This window comes from Magallana gigas, chromosome 10 (genome assembly GCF_963853765.1).
Source record: "Magallana gigas chromosome 10, xbMagGiga1.1, whole genome shotgun sequence".
NCBI lineage: Eukaryota > Metazoa > Mollusca > Bivalvia > Ostreida > Ostreidae > Magallana > Magallana gigas.
In genome coordinates, this window is record NC_088862.1 from 15,680,301 (window position 1) to 15,699,203 (window position 18,903).

The following is an 18,903-nucleotide window of genomic DNA, read 5'->3' on the forward strand; positions in this document are numbered from 1 at the left end:
TTCAAGTTTGCCAGACCATCATGGTTACTGAGGCCAATCCTAACATCTTGTCAGTAAGCAGTTCCACGTATCCTAATCCAAGCGACATGTTTACGTCATCTGGGACAACTGAAACAGCACAGACATCCGTCGCGTCGGCCATTTTGACTTTCAATAACCTTGCAAAGATAACTGATGTTAAAGTGACAGTAGATAATGTCTATAAAACTGTAATTGAAGTCTTGCTAGAAAATGGAGCAACAGCAGAGAAAAAGGCAAGACTTTTTATGTTTAAAATTATTTTATTTAATGAAGATTTAAAAAAAAAGATATCATTACTGTAAAATTTTAAAAAAATTATGAAGTTGCTTGATCACTCAGAGATAATTTTTCTTAACATGTACAACTGTTCTAAAACAATTGACATGATATAGCAACAGTAAATTTTTGTATTGCTAAGATATGTGCAAAATTGGAATATATAGGAAAATGCTTTTTTAGTTAAAAAAATATAATAATAAAATCTGCAATCTTATTACAGGAATTAACATATCAAGGAGATTTAATGGTCAATTTCAAAGGAATAGAGGGAAAATCAATCAAAATGACATTGTACAAGGACATTAGTTCCTCACCATCAAAAATATCCTCCGTTCAAATTAAAGCATGTGTAGAAGGTAATGTCAAATTTTAAATGATAGATAGATTTTGATATCGAATAACTCATATATAATAAACCAAGCTTTCATTTGAATAAATGTTTCTACAATTGTATTAAAGCTGCATTTTTTAAACTTTTGTAACGCCTCTTACAACAACAGCAGGAACTACAACCTCTGTTAGTACGCCTACACCATCTGTAACACCAAGTGGACCTACTCCTTCCGTAACACCAACGCCTAGTGGACCTACTCCATCTGTTACACCGACACCATCAGTGACGCCCACACCAAGCGGGCCTACTCCATCTGTTACACCTACACCAAGTGGACCAACACCAAGTGGACCTACCCCATCTGTAACAGCAACACCTAGCGGTCCTACACCATCAGTAACACCAACGCCAAGTGGACCTTCTCCATCTGTTACACCGACACCTAGTGGACCAACACCAAGTGGACCTACTCCATCTGTAACACCAACGCCTAGTGGACCTACTCCATCTGTTACATCAACACCATCAGTGACACCAACACCAAGTGGACCTACTCCATCTGTTACACCGACACCCAGTGGACCAACACCAAGTGGACCTACCCCATCTGTAACACCAACGCCTAGTGGACCTACACCGTCCGTAACACCCACACCAAGTGGTCTAACCACTACAACAGTTACAAGTAGGTCCAGTGCTTCACTAGGCTTTGCTTGATCCTAACATTGAAGGGTTATTAGATACGTCTTTTCATCGTGAAGCGAAGCATGATATATATTTGAATGTGTTTGTTACAGCTTGTGTTGACGAGATGCTGACAGCTGGTCCAAATGTGTTGTCGCCAAGCAGTGACGATATCCCTGTCGGAAATATCCCCAATATTTTCACTCCTGTTGGCGCCAGTACGGTCACCAGTAATCCTTCCCCGACTGTTGAATTCACTCTGAACAGTGACCAACCACCACAGGTCACCACTGTGAGAGCGACCGTTTTGAATGCGGAGAAGGTGGAAGTAACCTTAGAGCAACCTAACGGAGACAAGACAACAAAGGTATTCATTTCGTTTCTTGAATATGTTTGAGGATAGTCATAGAGGAATTGAATAATATTGAAAATAGAAGAGAAGATACAAACCAGGTGCTCTTTTTTATACAGACACCAGTTATTTCACCCGATGGCACTGTAGAAGTGAACTTTAAAGGAGAAACCGGAAGCAAAATCATCATTACAATAACCAAGAAGGACCCAACCGCACCCTCAACTCTTTCTGGAGTTGAAGTCAAAGCATGTACAGAAGGTAAATGAAAGTCGACAATCAGACTAGTTTTGAGATGTACACTTGACCTTTGTTTTCAGAAATGAACATTGAATGAAAATATATGAGGAACAGACGGCGAAAGAAAGCTTATTCCTTTCGTGTTTTCTTGTTCTTATCTTGAGATTTGAAATTGCAAGTTATTGATTGGTTCAGACAAAGAACACTATTAAACGTATAAAGAGTTTTATATACCAAATAAATGTTTTAGTTACAACAACACTTCCAACAACGACAATAGCCAGTACCCCTAGTGTTTCTTCACCAATACCGTCTGTAACGCCAGGAACGCCAACACCAAGTGGATCGACACCATCAGTGACGCCAACACCAAGTGGACCTACTCCATCTGGAACACCTACACCAAGTGGACCTACTCCATCTGTTACCCCTACTCCAAGTGGACCTACTCCATCTGTTACACCGACACCCAGTGGACCAACACCAAGTGGACCTACCCCATCTGTAACACCAACGCCTAGTGGACCTACACCGTCCGTAACACCCACACCAAGTGGTTTAACCACTACAACAATTACAAGTAGGTCCAGTGCTTCATTAGGCTTTGCTTGATTCTAACACTGAAGGGTTATTAGATACGTCTTTTCATCGTGAAGCGAAGCATGATATACATTTGAATGTGTTTGTTACAGCTTGTGTTGACGAGATGCTGACAGCTGGTCCAAATGTGTTGTCGCCAAGCAGTGACGATATCCCTGTCGGAAATATCCCCAATATTTTCACTCCTGTTGGCGCCAGTACGGTCACCAGTAATCCTTCCCCGACTGTTGAATTCACTCTGAACAGTGACCAACCACCACAGGTCACCACTGTGAGAGCGACCGTTTTGAATGCGGAGAAGGTGGAAGTAACCTTAGAGCAACCTAACGGAGACAAGACAACAAAGGTATTCATTTCGTTTCTTGAATATGTTTGAGGATAGTCATAGAGGAATTGAATAATATTGAAAATAGCAGAGAAGATACAAACCAGGTGCTCTTTTTTATACAGACACCAGTTATTTCACCCGATGGCACTGTAGAAGTGAACTTTAAAGGAGAAACCGGAAGCAAAATCATCATTACAATAACCAAGAAAGACCCAACCGCACCCTCAACTGTTTCTGGAGTTGAAGTCAAAGCATGTACAGAAGGTAAATGAAAGTCGACAATCAGACTAGTTTTGAGATGTACACTTGACCTTTGTTTTCAGAAATGAACATTGAATGAAAATATATGAGGAACAGACGGCGAAAGAAAGCTTATTCCTTTCGTGTTTTCTTGTTCTTATCTTGAGATTTGAAATTGCAAGTTATTGTTTGGTTCAGACAAAGAACAAGCGTATAAAGAGTTTTATATACCAAATAAATGTTTTAGTTACAACAACACTTCCAACAACGACAATAGCCAGTACACCTAGTGTTTCTTCACCAATACCGTCTGTAACGCCAGGAACGCCAACACCAAGTGGACCGACACCATCAGTGACGCCAACACCAAGTGGACCTACTCCATCTGGAACACCTACACCAAGTGGACCTACTCCATCGGTTACCCCTACTCCAAGTGGACCTACTCCATCTGTTACACCGACACCCAGTGGACCAACACCAAGTGGACCTACCCCATCTGTAACACCAACGCCTAGTGGACCTACACCGTCCGTAACACCCACACCAAGTGGTTTAACCACTACAACAGTTACAAGTAGGTCCAGTGCTTCACTAGGCTTTGCTTGATCCTAACATTGAAGGGTTATTAGATACGTCTTTTCATCGTGAAGCGAAGCATGATATACATTTGAATGTGTTTGTTACAGCTTGTGTTGACGAGATGCTGACAGCTGGTCCAAATGTGTTGTCGCCAAGCAGTGACGATATCCCTGTCGGAAATATCCCCAATATTTTCACTCCTGTTGGCGCCAGTACGGTCACCAGTAATCCTTCCCCGACTGTTGAATTCACTCTGAACAGTGACCAACCACCACAGGTCACCACTGTGAGAGCGACCGTTTTGAATGCGGAGAAGGTGGAAGTAACCTTAGAGCAACCTAACGGAGACAAGACAACAAAGGTATTCATTTCGTTTCTTGAATATGTTTGAGGATAGTCATAGAGGAATTGAATAATATTGAAAATAGCAGAGAAGATACAAACCAGGTGCTCTTTTTTATACAGACACCAGTTATTTCACCCGATGGCACTGTAGAAGTGAACTTTAAAGGAGAAACCGGAAGCAAAATCATCATTACAATAACCAAGAAAGACCCAACCGCACCCTCAACTGTTTCTGGAGTTGAAGTCAAAGCATGTACAGAAGGTAAATGAAAGTCGACAATCAGACTAGTTTTGAGATGTACACTTGACCTTTGTTTTCAGAAATGAACATTGAATGAAAATATATGAGGAACAGACGGCGAAAGAAAGCTTATTCCTTTCGTGTTTTCTTGTTCTTATCTTGAGATTTGAAATTGCAAGTTATTGATTGGTTCAGACAAAGAACACTATTAAACGTATAAAGAGTTTTATATACCAAATAAATGTTTTAGTTACAACAACACTTCCAACAACGACAATAGCCAGTACCCCTAGTGTTTCTTCACCAATACCGTCTGTAACGCCAGGAACGCCAACACCAAGTGGACCGACACCATCAGTGACGCCAACACCAAGTGGACCTACTCCATCTGGAACACCTACACCAAGTGGACCTACTCCATCTGTTACCCCTACTCCAAGTGGACCTACTCCATCTGTTACACCGACACCCAGTGGACCAACACCAAGTGGACCTACCCCATCTGTAACACCAACGCCTAGTGGACCTACACCGTCCGTAACACCCACACCAAGTGCTTTAACCACTACAACAATTACAAGTAGGTCCAGTGCTTCATTAGGCTTTGCTTGATTCTAACACTGAAGGGTTATTAGATACGTCTTTTCATCGTGAAGCGAAGCATGATATACATTTGAATGTGTTTGTTACAGCTTGTGTTGACGAGATGCTGACAGCTGGTCCAAATGTGTTGTCGCCAAGCAGTGACGATATCCCTGTCGGAAATATCCCCAATATTTTCACTCCTGTTGGCGCCAGTACGGTCACCAGTAATCCTTCCCCGACTGTTGAATTCACTCTGAACAGTGACCAACCACCACAGGTCACCACTGTGAGAGCGACCGTTTTGAATGCGGAGAAGGTGGAAGTAACCTTAGAGCAACCTAACGGAGACAAGACAACAAAGGTATTCATTTCGTTTCTTGAATATGTTTGAGGATAGTCATAGAGGAATTGAATAATATTGAAAATAGCAGAGAAGATACAAACCAGGTGCTCTTTTTTATACAGACACCAGTTATTTCACCCGATGGCACTGTAGAAGTGAACTTTAAAGGAGAAACCGGAAGCAAAATCATCATTACAATAACCAAGAAGGACCCAACCGCACCCTCAACTGTTTCTGGAGTTGAAGTCAAAGCATGTACAGAAGGTAAATGAAAGTCGAAAATCAGACTAGTTTTGAGATGTACACTTGACCTTTGTTTTCAGAAATGAACATTGAATGAAAATATATGAGGAACAGACGGCGAAAGAAAGCTTATTCCTTTCGTGTTTTCTTGTTCTTATCTTGAGATTTGAAATTGCAAGTTATTGATTGGTTCAGAAAAAGAACACTATTAAACGTATAAAGAGTTTTATATACCAAATAAATGTTTTAGTTACAACAACACTTCCAACAACGACAATAGCCAGTACCCCTAGTGTTTCTTCACCAATACCGTCTGTAACGCCAGGAACGCCAACACCAAGTGGACCGACACCATCAGTGACGCCAACACCAAGTGGACCTACTCCATCTGGAACACCTACACCAAGTGGACCTACTCCATCGGTTACCCCTACTCCAAGTGGACCTACTCCATCTGTTACACCGACACCCAGTGGACCAACACCAAGTGGACCTACCCCATCTGTAACACCAACGCCTAGTGGACCTACACCGTCCGTAACACCCACACCAAGTGGTTTAACCACTACAACAATTACAAGTAGGTCCAGTGCTTCATTAGGCTTTGCTTGATTCTAACACTGAAGGGTTATTAGATATGTCTTTTCATCGTGAAGCGAAGCATGATATACATTTGAATGTGTTTGTTACAGCTTGTGTTGACGAGATGCTGACAGCTGGTCCAAATGTGTTGTCGCCAAGCAGTGACGATATCCCTGTCGGAAATATCCCCAATATTTTCACTCCTGTTGGCGCCAGTACGGTCACCAGTAATCCTTCCCCGACTGTTGAATTCACTCTGAACAGTGACCAACCACCACAGGTCACCACTGTGAGAGCGACCGTTTTGAATGCGGAGAAGGTGGAAGTAACCTTAGAGCAACCTAACGGAGACAAGACAACAAAGGTATTCATTTCGTTTCTTGAATATGTTTGAGGATAGTCATAGAGGAATTGAATAATATTGAAAATAGCAGAGAAGATACAAACCAGGTGCTCTTTTTTATACAGACACCAGTTATTTCACCCGATGGCACTGTAGAAGTGAACTTTAAAGGAGAAACCGGAAGCAAAATCATCATTACAATAACCAAGAAAGACCCAACCGCACCCTCAACTGTTTCTGGAGTTGAAGTCAAAGCATGTACAGAAGGTAAATAAAAATCGACAACCAGACTAGTTTTGAGATGTACACTTGACCTTTGTTTTCAGAAATGAACATTGAATGAAAATATATGAGGAACAGACGGCGAAAGAAAGCTTATTCCTTTCGTGTTTTCTTGTTCTTATCTTGAGATTTGAAATTGCAAGTTATTGATTGGTTCAGACAAAGAACACTATTAAACGTATAAAGAGTTTTATATACCAAATAAATGTTTTAGTTACAACAACACTTCCAACAACGACAATAGCCAGTACCCCTAGTGTTTCTTCACCAATACCGTCTGTAACGCCAGGAACGCCAACACCAAGTGGACCGACACCATCAGTGACGCCAACACCAAGTGGACCTACTCCATCTGGAACACCTACACCAAGTGGACCTACTCCATCGGTTACCCCTACTCCAAGTGGACCTACTCCATCTGTTACACCGACACCCAGTGGACCAACACCAAGTGGACCTACCCCATCTGTAACACCAACGCCTAGTGGACCTACACCGTCCGTAACACCCACACCAAGTGGTTTAACCACTACAACAATTACAAGTAGGTCCAGTGCTTCATTAGGCTTTGCTTGATTCTAACACTGAAGGGTTATTAGATATGTCTGTTCATGGTGAAGCAAAGCATGATATACATTTGAATGTGTTTGTTACAGCTTGTGTTGACGAGATGCTGACAGCTGGTCCAAATGTGTTGTCGCCAAGCAGTGACGATATCCCTGTCGGAAATATCCCCAATATTTTCACTCCTGTTGGCGCCAGTACGGTCACCAGTAATCCTTCCCCGACTGTTGAATTCACTCTGAACAGTGACCAACCACCACAGGTCACCACTGTGAGAGCGACCGTTTTGAATGCGGAGAAGGTGGAAGTAACCTTAGAGCAACCTAACGGAGACAAGACAACAAAGGTATTCATTTCGTTTCTTGAATATGTTTGAGGATAGTCATAGAGGAATTGAATAATATTGAAAATAGCAGAGAAGATACAAACCAGGTGCTCTTTTTTATACAGACACCAGTTATTTCACCCGATGGCACTGTAGAAGTGAACTTTAAAGGAGAAACCGGAAGCAAAATCATCATTACAATAACCAAGAAAGACCCAACCGCACCCTCAACTGTTTCTGGAGTTGAAGTCAAAGCATGTACAGAAGGTAAATGAAAGTCGACAATCAGACTAGTTTTGAGATGTACACTTGACCTTTGTTTTCAGAAATGAACATTGAATGAAAATATATGAGGAACAGACGGCGAAAGAAAGCTTATTCCTTTCGTGTTTTCTTGTTCTTATCTTGAGATTTGAAATTGCAAGTTATTGTTTGGTTCAGACAAAGAACAAGCGTATAAAGAGTTTTATATACCAAATAAATGTTTTAGTTACAACAACACTTCCAACAACGACAATAGCCAGTACACCTAGTGTTTCTTCACCAATACCGTCTGTAACGCCAGGAACGCCAACACCAAGTGGACCGACACCATCAGTGACGCCAACACCAAGTGGACCTACTCCATCTGGAACACCTACACCAAGTGGACCTACTCCATCGGTTACCCCTACTCCAAGTGGACCTACTCCATCTGTTACACCGACACCCAGTGGACCAACACCAAGTGGACCTACCCCATCTGTAACACCAACGCCTAGTGGACCTACACCGTCCGTAACACCCACACCAAGTGGTCTAACCACTACAACAGTTACAAGTAGGTCCAGTGCTTCACTAGGCTTTGCTTGATCCTAACATTGAAGGGTTATTAGATACGTCTTTTCATCGTGAAGCGAAGCATGATATATATTTGAATGTGTTTGTTACAGCTTGCGTTGACGAGATGCTGACAGCTGGTCCAAATGTGTTGTCGCCAAGCAGTGACGATATCCCTGTCGGAAATATCCCCAATATTTTCACTCCTGTTGGCGCCAGTACGGTCACCAGTAATCCTTCCCCGACTGTTGAATTCACTCTGAACAGTGACCAACCACCACAGGTCACCACTGTGAGAGCGACCGTTTTGAATGCGGAGAAGGTGGAAGTAACCTTAGAGCAACCTAACGGAGACAAGACAACAAAGGTATTCATTTCGTTTCTTGAATATGTTTGAGGATAGTCATAGAGGAATTGAATAATATTGAAAATAGCAGAGAAGATACAAACCAGGTGCTCTTTTTTATACAGACACCAGTTATTTCACCCGATGGCACTGTAGAAGTGAACTTTAAAGGAGAAACCGGAAGCAAAATCATCATTACAATAACCAAGAAGGACCCAACCGCACCCTCAACTGTTTCTGGAGTTGAAGTCAAAGCATGTACAGAAGGTAAATGAAAGTCGACAATCAGACTAGTTTTGAGATGTACACTTGACCTTTGTTTTCAGAAATGAACATTGAATGAAAATATATGAGGAACAGACGGCGAAAGAAAGCTTATTCCTTTCGTGTTTTCTTGTTCTTATCTTGAGATTTGAAATTGCAAGTTATTGATTGGTTCAGAAAAAGAACACTATTAAACGTATAAAGAGTTTTATATACCAAATAAATGTTTTAGTTACAACAACACTTCCAACAACGACAATAGCCAGTACCCCTAGTGTTTCTTCACCAATACCGTCTGTAACGCCAGGAACGCCAACACCAAGTGGACCGACACCATCAGTGACGCCAACACCAAGTGGACCTACTCCATCTGGAACACCTACACCAAGTGGACCTACTCCATCGGTTACCCCTACTCCAAGTGGACCTACTCCATCTGTTACACCGACACCCAGTGGACCAACACCAAGTGGACCTACCCCATCTGTAACACCAACGCCTAGTGGACCTACACCGTCCGTAACACCCACACCAAGTGGTTTAACCACTACAACAATTACAAGTAGGTCCAGTGCTTCATTAGGCTTTGCTTGATTCTAACACTGAAGGGTTATTAGATATGTCTGTTCATGGTGAAGCAAAGCATGATATACATTTGAATGTGTTTGTTACAGCTTGTGTTGACGAGATGCTGACAGCTGGTCCAAATGTGTTGTCGCCAAGCAGTGACGATATCCCTGTCGGAAATATCCCCAATATTTTCACTCCTGTTGGCGCCAGTACGGTCACCAGTAATCCTTCCCCGACTGTTGAATTCACTCTGAACAGTGACCAACCACCACAGGTCACCACTGTGAGAGCGACCGTTTTGAATGCGGAGAAGGTGGAAGTAACCTTAGAGCAACCTAACGGAGACAAGACAACAAAGGTATTCATTTCGTTTCTTGAATATGTTTAAGGATAGTCATAGAGGAATTGAATAATATTGAAAATAGCAGAGAAGATACAAACCAGGTGCTCTTTTTTATACAGACACCAGTTATTTCACCCGATGGCACTGTAGAAGTGAACTTTAAAGGAGAAACCGGAAGCAAAATCATCATTACAATAACCAAGAAAGACCCAACCGCACCCTCAACTGTTTCTGGAGTTGAAGTCAAAGCATGTACAGAAGGTAAATGAAAGTCGACAATCAGACTAGTTTTGAGATGTACACTTGACCTTTGTTTTCAGAAATGAACATTGAATGAAAATATATGAGGAACAGACGGCGAAAGAAAGCTTATTCCTTTCGTGTTTTCTTGTTCTTATCTTGAGATTTGAAATTGCAAGTTATTGTTTGGTTCAGACAAAGAACAAGCGTATAAAGAGTTTTATATACCAAATAAATGTTTTAGTTACAACAACACTTCCAACAACGACAATAGCCAGTACACCTAGTGTTTCTTCACCAATACCGTCTGTAACGCCAGGAACGCCAACACCAAGTGGACCGACACCATCAGTGACGCCAACACCAAGTGGACCTACTCCATCTGGAACACCTACACCAAGTGGACCTACTCCATCGGTTACCCCTACTCCAAGTGGACCTACTCCATCTGTTACACCGACACCCAGTGGACCAACACCAAGTGGACCTACCCCATCTGTAACACCAACGCCTAGTGGACCTACACCGTCCGTAACACCCACACCAAGTGGTCTAACCACTACAACAGTTACAAGTAGGTCCAGTGCTTCACTAGGCTTTGCTTGATCCTAACATTGAAGGGTTATTAGATACGTCTTTTCATCGTGAAGCGAAGCATGATATATATATTTGAATGTGTTTGTTACAGCTTGCGTTGACGAGATGCTGACAGCTGGTCCAAATGTGTTGTCGCCAAGCAGTGACGATATCCCTGTCGGAAATATCCCCAATATTTTCACTCCTGTTGGCGCCAGTACGGTCACCAGTAATCCTTCCCCGACTGTTGAATTCACTCTGAACAGTGACCAACCACCACAGGTCACCACTGTGAGAGCGACCGTTTTGAATGCGGAGAAGGTGGAAGTAACCTTAGAGCAACCTAACGGAGACAAGACAACAAAGGTATTCATTTCGTTTCTTGAATATGTTTGAGGATAGTCATAGAGGAATTGAATAATATTGAAAATAGCAGAGAAGATACAAACCAGGTGCTCTTTTTTATACAGACACCAGTTATTTCACCCGATGGCACTGTAGAAGTGAACTTTAAAGGAGAAACCGGAAGCAAAATCATCATTACAATAACCAAGAAAGACCCAACCGCACCCTCAACTGTTTCTGGAGTTGAAGTCAAAGCATGTACAGAAGGTAAATAGAAGTCGACAACCAGACTAGTTTTGAGATGTACACTTGACCTTTGTTTTCAGAAATGAATATTGAATGAAAATATATGAGGAACAGACGGCGAAAGAAAGCTTATTCCTTTCGTGTTTTCTTGTTCTTATCTTGAGATTTGAAATTGCAAGTTATTGATTGGTTCAGACAAAGAACAAGCATATAAAGAGTTTTATATACCAAATAAATGTTTTAGTTACAACAACACTTCCAACAACGACAATAGCCAGTACACCTAGTGTTTCTTCACCAATACCGTCTGTAACGCCAGGAACGCCAACACCAAGTGGACCGACACCATCAGTGACGCCAACACCCAGTGGACCTACTCCATCTGGAACACCTACACCAAGTGGACCTACTCCATCGGTTACCCCTACTCCAAGTGGACCTACTCCATCTGTTACACCGACACCCAGTGGACCAACACCAAGTGGACCTACCCCATCTGTAACACCAACGCCTAGTGGACCTACACCGTCCGTAACACCCACACCAAGTGGTCTAACCACTACAACAGTTACAAGTAGGTCCAGTGCTTCACTAGGCTTTGCTTGATCCTAACATTGAAGGGTTATTAGATACGTCTTTTCATCGTGAAGCGAAGCATGATATATATATTTGAATGTGTTTGTTACAGCTTGCGTTGACGAGATGCTGACAGCTGGTCCAAATGTGTTGTCGCCAAGCAGTGACGATATCCCTGTCGGAAATATCCCCAATATTTTCACTCCTGTTGGCGCCAGTACGGTCACCAGTAATCCTTCCCCGACTGTTGAATTCACTCTGAACAGTGACCAACCACCACAGGTCACCACTGTGAGAGCGACCGTTTTGAATGCGGAGAAGGTGGAAGTAACCTTAGAGCAACCTAACGGAGACAAGACAACAAAGGTATTCATTTCGTTTCTTGAATATGTTTGAGGATAGTCATAGAGGAATTGAATAATATTGAAAATAGCAGAGAAGATACAAACCAGGTGCTCTTTTTTATACAGACACCAGTTATTTCACCCGATGGCACTGTAGAAGTGAACTTTAAAGGAGAAACCGGAAGCAAAATCATCATTACAATAACCAAGAAAGACCCAACCGCACCCTCAACTGTTTCTGGAGTTGAAGTCAAAGCATGTACAGAAGGTAAATAGAAGTCGACAACCAGACTAGTTTTGAGATGTACACTTGACCTTTGTTTTCAGAAATGAATATTGAATGAAAATATATGAGGAACAGACGGCGAAAGAAAGCTTATTCCTTTCGTGTTTTCTTGTTCTTATCTTGAGATTTGAAATTGCAAGTTATTGATTGGTTCAGACAAAGAACAAGCATATAAAGAGTTTTATATACCAAATAAATGTTTTAGTTACAACAACACTTCCAACAACGACAATAGCCAGTACACCTAGTGTTTCTTCACCAATACCGTCTGTAACGCCAGGAACGCCAACACCAAGTGGACCGACACCATCAGTGACGCCAACACCCAGTGGACCTACTCCATCTGGAACACCTACACCAAGTGGACCTACTCCATCGGTTACCCCTACTCCAAGTGGACCTACTCCATCTGTTACACCGACACCCAGTGGACCAACACCAAGTGGACCTACCCCATCTGTAACACCAACGCCTAGTGGACCTACACCGTCCGTAACACCCACACCAAGTGGTCTAACCACTACAACAGTTACAAGTAGGTCCAGTGCTTCACTAGGCTTTGCTTGATCCTAACATTGAAGGGTTATTAGATACGTCTTTTCATCGTGAAGCGAAGCATGATATATATATTTGAATGTGTTTGTTACAGCTTGCGTTGACGAGATGCTGACAGCTGGTCCAAATGTGTTGTCGCCAAGCAGTGACGATATCCCTGTCGGAAATATCCCCAATATTTTCACTCCTGTTGGCGCCAGTACGGTCACCAGTAATCCTTCCCCGACTGTTGAATTCACTCTGAACAGTGACCAACCACCACAGGTCACCACTGTGAGAGCGACCGTTTTGAATGCGGAGAAGGTGGAAGTAACCTTAGAGCAACCTAACGGAGACAAGACAACAAAGGTATTCATTTCGTTTCTTGAATATGTTTGAGGATAGTCATAGAGGAATTGAATAATATTGAAAATAGCAGAGAAGATACAAACCAGGTGCTCTTTTTTATACAGACACCAGTTATTTCACCCGATGGCACTGTAGAAGTGAACTTTAAAGGAGAAACCGGAAGCAAAATCATCATTACAATAACCAAGAAAGACCCAACCGCACCCTCAACTGTTTCTGGAGTTGAAGTCAAAGCATGTACAGAAGGTAAATAGAAGTCGACAACCAGACTAGTTTTGAGATGTACACTTGACCTTTGTTTTCAGAAATGAATATTGAATGAAAATATATGAGGAACAGACGGCGAAAGAAAGCTTATTCCTTTCGTGTTTTTTTGTTCTTATCTTGAGATTTGAAATTGCAAGTTATTGATTGGTTCAGACAAAGAACACTATTAAACGTATAAAGAGTTTTATATACCAAATAAATGTTTTAGTTACAACAACACTTCCAACAACGACAATAGCCAGTACCCCAAGTGTTTCTTCACCAATACCGTCTGTAACGCCAGGAACGCCAACACCAAGTGGACCGACACCATCAGTGACGCCAACACCCAGTGGACCTACTCCATCTGGAACACCTACACCAAGTGGACCTACTCCATCGGTTACCCCTACTCCAAGTAGACCTACTCCGTCTGTTACACCGACACCCAGTGGACCAACACCAAGTGGACCTACCCCATCTGTAACACCAACGCCTAGTGGACCTACACCGTCCGTAACACCCACACCAAGTGGTTTAACCACTACAACAGTTACAAGTAGGTCCAGTGCTTCACTAGGCTTTGCTTGATCCTAACATTGAAGGGTTATTAGATACGTCTTTTCATCGTGAAGCGAAGCATGATATATATTTGAATGTGTTTGTTACAGCTTGTGTTGACGAGATGCTGACAGCTGGTCCAAATGTGTTGTCGCCAAGCAGTGACGATATCCCTGTCGGAAATATCCCCAATATTTTCACTCCTGTTGGCGCCAGTACGGTCACCAGTAATCCTTCCCCGACTGTTGAATTCACTCTGAACAGTGACCAACCACCACAGGTCACCACTGTGAGAGCGACCGTTTTGAATGCGGAGAAGGTGGAAGTAACCTTAGAGCAACCTAACGGAGACAAGACAACAAAGGTATTCATTTCGTTTCTTGAATATGTTTGAGGATAGTCATAGAGGAATTGAATAATATTGAAAATAGCAGAGAAGATACAAACCAGGTGCTCTTTTTTATACAGACACCAGTTATTTCACCCGATGGCACTGTAGAAGTGAACTTTAAAGGAGAAACCGGAAGCAAAATCATCATTACAATAACCAAGAAAGACCCAACCGCACCCTCAACTGTTTCTGGAGTTGAAGTCAAAGCATGTACAGAAGGTAATTAAAAATCGACAACCAGACTAGTTTTGAGATGTACACTTGACCTTTGTTTTCAGAAATGAATATTGAATAAAAATATATGAGGAACAGACGGCGAAAGAAAGCTTATTCCTCTCGTGTTTTCTTGTTCTTATCTTGAGATTTGAAATTGCAAGTTATTGATTGGTTCAGACAAAGAACAAGCGTATAAAGAGTTTTATATACCAAATAAATGTTTTAGTTACAACAACACTTCCAACAACGACAATAGCCAGTACACCTAGTGTTTCTTCACCAATACCGTCTGTAACGCCAGGAACGCCAACACCAAGTGGACCGACACCATCAGTGACGCCAACACCCAGTGGACCTACTCCATCTGGAACACCTACACCAAGTGGACCTACTCCATCGGTTACCCCTACTCCAAGTGGACCTACTCCGTCTGTTACACCGACACCCAGTGGACCAACACCAAGTGGACCCACCCCATCTGTAACACCAACGCCTAGTGGACCTACACCGTCCGTAACACCCACACCAAGTGGTTTAACCACTACAACAGTTACAAGTAGGTCCAGTGCTTCACTAGGCTTTGCTTGATCCTAACATTGAAGGGTTATTAGATACGTCTTTTCATCGTGAAGCGAAGCATGATATATATATTTGAATGTGTTTGTTACAGCTTGCGTTGACGAGATGCTGACAGCTGGTCCAAATGTGTTGTCGCCAAGCAGTGACGATATCCCTGTCGGAAATATCCCCAATATTTTCACTCCTGTTGGCGCCAGTACGGTCACCAGTAATCCTTCCCCGACTGTTGAATTCACTCTGAACAGTGACCAACCACCACAGGTCACCATTGTGAAAGCCACTGTCGAGAATGCAGAAACGGTGGAGGTCACATTAGAGCAACCTAATGGAGAAAAGATTACAAAGGTTTTGATATTATCAATTGATTTGATATGAACACTTTCGTAAGAAATTGAAAAAAAGTGGATAATTGTAATACTGATTACAAGAGAGAAATTCTATTCTTTTTTCAGACACCAGTTTTGTCGCCTGATGGCACTGTTGAAGTTAACTTTAAAGGGGAAATTGGAAGCAAAATTATCATAAAGATCACCAAGAAGGACAAAACAGCACCCTCAACTGTATCTAGTGTTGAAGTCAAAGCTTGTACACAGGGTAAGAGTCGAGTACCGATCTTTATTCAGCATTTTTAGAAAACATTAAGGAAAGTTTAATAAAAAAACAATTATATTGATGGACACCATAATAAGTTTATATAGTGCAAGAATCTTGTAAAGTGAAAACACCATTCTATTGTTGCAAATTAATTCTAAAAACTGCACAAGTGTAGCATGAGTAATAACAAAATTTATACACATTCTTAAAAAACCTAATGCATTTGATAGTTTCCACAATCCTTTCAACAACTACACCAAGTGTTTCTTCACCACCACCGTCCGTAACGCCAGGAACACCAACACCAAGTGGACCGACACCATCAGTAACTCCAACGCCAAGTGGACCTACTCCATCTGGAACACCTACGCCAAGTGGACCTACTCCATCTGGTACACCTACACCCAGTGGACCAACTCCATCTGTGACGCCTACGCCTAGTGGACCAACACCTTCCGTAACACCTACACCAAGCGTTCCAACACCCAGTGGTCCAACACCCAGTGGTCCAACCCCATCCGTTACACCAACACCTAGTGGACCTACACCGTCTGTAACACCAACACCAAGTGGCCCAACCACTACAACAGTTACAAGTAGGTCTAGTGTTTTTTTAACATAAATAGATCCATACTTCGAGTAGTTGAAAAATAAGGGTGTTCACCATAAGACAGAAAGAAGGTATTAAATATAATATTTGACTTTGTTTGTTTCAGCCTGTGTCGATAAAATGCTGACAGCCAGTGCTAATGAGTTGACTGCAAGCAGTGACTCTATCCCTTTATTTGTGGCCAGTGTGTTCACTCCTACTGGTGTTACTACGGACAATGTTAATCCTACCCCGACTGTTGAGTTAACTCTGAACGGTGATCAACCACCACAGGTCACTACTGTGAAAGCCACCGTTGGGAATGCGGAATCGGTGGAAGTCACATTAGAGCAACCCAATGGAGAAAAGATTACAAAGGTATTGATTTAATATCAATTCAATTGAATTGATTTGAATACATTCGTAAGAAATTGAAGTTAAGTGCATTATTTTGTGAATGATTCCAAGGGAAAAATTCCGTTATTCTTTTAGACACCAGTTTTGTCACCCGATGGCACTGTTGAAGTTAACTTTAAAGGGGAAATTGGAAGCAAAATTATTATAAAGATCACCAAGAAGGACGAAACTACCGGCTCACTTGTATCTAGCGTTGAAGTCAAAGCGTGTACCGAGGGTAAGAGGATATTATATTTAGTTTATTAAAACAGTTTTTAATGAAATAGAAATAACATTTAATGGTAATTTATGTATGTTTGGAACAGATAATGACGAACCATTTGAACGTTCTTTGTGTAACAGCTTGTATTTGTTTTACTTGCACATCGACTATCAAATATCTTTTCTCATATGAATGTTTTATTCTTTCTGGCGATTTTTAAACAAATGTCTTAAATTTTATGTCTCAGTTCATTAATGTTTGAAGGTTAGCAAAGACATGCTTCATAGCCGGGTCAATACATTTTGTTTTGTTCATACTTGTACATCTATTTCTTTAGCAACAGGAACTACGCAAACAACGGAAAAAGTTGGAGTAGTGACAACAACGCCACTTCTTACAACAACATCCGTTTTCACAACCACAGGTAATATCAATAAGCTTTACTCTCATTATATTGGATATTTATCTTGTACATTTTATAAAATTCATTTAAAAGCGATTATTGACTACGACGACTTAATGATATTCAACAAAAAACAAAGAATAGAAGTTGAAACATGTAAATTGCACTGATGAAAGGACATTAATATTTCTTTAAAGGAATAGTTCAATCAACAACTCCAACCATCTCCACGGTTTGTGTCAAGACCGAGGGAATGAGCGATTATTCCCAGATTCCCACTGGAAGCATTTCATTTACCAATAATGAAATTTCGCCTGCTGATATTGATAAGGTTCGACCAGAAAACGTTAATGGTCCTCTTACGGTCAAAGAAACATCGCCAGAAAAGCCTATTGTTGTTTCTATTTCGTTCCCCCCTGAAGGGGTAGAAGTGGGCCAAATTAAAGTGAGTCCTGAAGAACTTCTAACAACAACGGAAATCAGTGAGAGAAACATTGAATCATTCGATGTGTCGTACAAGATTCCAGATGACGACACTTTGTATCCTCTCCTTGGTGGAAAGGTAGAGTATTTAGTAAAATTAATTTTGAATAGTCAATGGTATCATTACTTTCTTTCTGTTATTCCAACTTGAAAAAAAATGATACGTAATCTGATTCATACATGTCTCTGAAAACGGTTTAGAATGCTTTTATTTTCTTGTACTAACAAATGTGTAGAATAAACAGATCACTAATGCATCACTCATTAATCACTTATTTGAGTAATTTGGATCACACTTAATTAAAAATTGTAGGTATAATAGTTTTATTTTATTTTATGGACAAATGTATTCTTGACTCTAAATTTTATAAGCACTGAAGCATTTAAAGTTCATTATTTATTTTCAGAAATTCTCTGGAACTGAACCAGCTGATCTGAAATCAATGCTAGTTAACGAAATTGTGATCACTGTCAAACCCAGTGACGCTTCCCAAGATGTTTTGCTAGTGTTATCAGTCAAAGCCTGTTTCGGAGGTAACCCTCTCGTTGATGCTATGGTTTCATTAATATTCATAGCATAAATCCTCATGCATTTAATTAAATGTAACTAGATATTGCTCTTCAAAAGCAGTTGAAATATAGATGAAACTACATTATTTTGTATAACGATGTAGTTGATAACTAGTTGATTGCTTGGTTTTGGCAACCTTTAATTCTGTTATTTATTTTAAGATACTTTAAAAGAATTCAGATATCTATATGACATCATTATTTGGATTCTGTTAAAATAGAAGATTTCTTTTTATCAAATCGTGTACTGAAGGAATTTGGTTTTGGGTAAAATAACAGTA

General features: G+C 41.2%; 1 protein-coding gene across 1 annotated transcript in view; it reads left to right on the forward strand.

Moving 5' to 3' along the window:
• LOC105326801 (mucin-19) overlaps positions 1 to 18,903 on the forward strand; it is a 61,033-nt gene that overhangs the window by 26,918 nt on the left and 15,212 nt on the right. Inside the window, exons 52-98 of the mRNA XM_066072630.1 lie at positions 7 to 254; positions 521 to 656; positions 801 to 1,319; positions 1,432 to 1,685; positions 1,790 to 1,931; positions 2,161 to 2,490; positions 2,603 to 2,856; positions 2,961 to 3,102; positions 3,326 to 3,655; positions 3,768 to 4,021; positions 4,126 to 4,267; positions 4,497 to 4,826; positions 4,939 to 5,192; positions 5,297 to 5,438; positions 5,668 to 5,997; positions 6,110 to 6,363; positions 6,468 to 6,609; positions 6,839 to 7,168; positions 7,281 to 7,534; positions 7,639 to 7,780; positions 8,004 to 8,333; positions 8,446 to 8,699; positions 8,804 to 8,945; positions 9,175 to 9,504; positions 9,617 to 9,870; positions 9,975 to 10,116; positions 10,340 to 10,669; positions 10,784 to 11,037; positions 11,142 to 11,283; positions 11,507 to 11,836; positions 11,951 to 12,204; positions 12,309 to 12,450; positions 12,674 to 13,003; positions 13,118 to 13,371; positions 13,476 to 13,617; positions 13,847 to 14,176; positions 14,289 to 14,542; positions 14,647 to 14,788; positions 15,012 to 15,341; positions 15,456 to 15,709; positions 15,817 to 15,958; positions 16,189 to 16,554; positions 16,675 to 16,925; positions 17,040 to 17,181; positions 17,504 to 17,590; positions 17,767 to 18,131; positions 18,460 to 18,586. Coding sequence (XP_065928702.1) covers positions 7 to 254; positions 521 to 656; positions 801 to 1,319; positions 1,432 to 1,685; positions 1,790 to 1,931; positions 2,161 to 2,490; positions 2,603 to 2,856; positions 2,961 to 3,102; positions 3,326 to 3,655; positions 3,768 to 4,021; positions 4,126 to 4,267; positions 4,497 to 4,826; positions 4,939 to 5,192; positions 5,297 to 5,438; positions 5,668 to 5,997; positions 6,110 to 6,363; positions 6,468 to 6,609; positions 6,839 to 7,168; positions 7,281 to 7,534; positions 7,639 to 7,780; positions 8,004 to 8,333; positions 8,446 to 8,699; positions 8,804 to 8,945; positions 9,175 to 9,504; positions 9,617 to 9,870; positions 9,975 to 10,116; positions 10,340 to 10,669; positions 10,784 to 11,037; positions 11,142 to 11,283; positions 11,507 to 11,836; positions 11,951 to 12,204; positions 12,309 to 12,450; positions 12,674 to 13,003; positions 13,118 to 13,371; positions 13,476 to 13,617; positions 13,847 to 14,176; positions 14,289 to 14,542; positions 14,647 to 14,788; positions 15,012 to 15,341; positions 15,456 to 15,709; positions 15,817 to 15,958; positions 16,189 to 16,554; positions 16,675 to 16,925; positions 17,040 to 17,181; positions 17,504 to 17,590; positions 17,767 to 18,131; positions 18,460 to 18,586 — 11,349 coding nt within the window. The remainder of the gene's footprint in view (positions 1 to 6; positions 255 to 520; positions 657 to 800; positions 1,320 to 1,431; positions 1,686 to 1,789; positions 1,932 to 2,160; positions 2,491 to 2,602; positions 2,857 to 2,960; positions 3,103 to 3,325; positions 3,656 to 3,767; positions 4,022 to 4,125; positions 4,268 to 4,496; positions 4,827 to 4,938; positions 5,193 to 5,296; positions 5,439 to 5,667; positions 5,998 to 6,109; positions 6,364 to 6,467; positions 6,610 to 6,838; positions 7,169 to 7,280; positions 7,535 to 7,638; positions 7,781 to 8,003; positions 8,334 to 8,445; positions 8,700 to 8,803; positions 8,946 to 9,174; positions 9,505 to 9,616; positions 9,871 to 9,974; positions 10,117 to 10,339; positions 10,670 to 10,783; positions 11,038 to 11,141; positions 11,284 to 11,506; positions 11,837 to 11,950; positions 12,205 to 12,308; positions 12,451 to 12,673; positions 13,004 to 13,117; positions 13,372 to 13,475; positions 13,618 to 13,846; positions 14,177 to 14,288; positions 14,543 to 14,646; positions 14,789 to 15,011; positions 15,342 to 15,455; positions 15,710 to 15,816; positions 15,959 to 16,188; positions 16,555 to 16,674; positions 16,926 to 17,039; positions 17,182 to 17,503; positions 17,591 to 17,766; positions 18,132 to 18,459; positions 18,587 to 18,903) is intronic.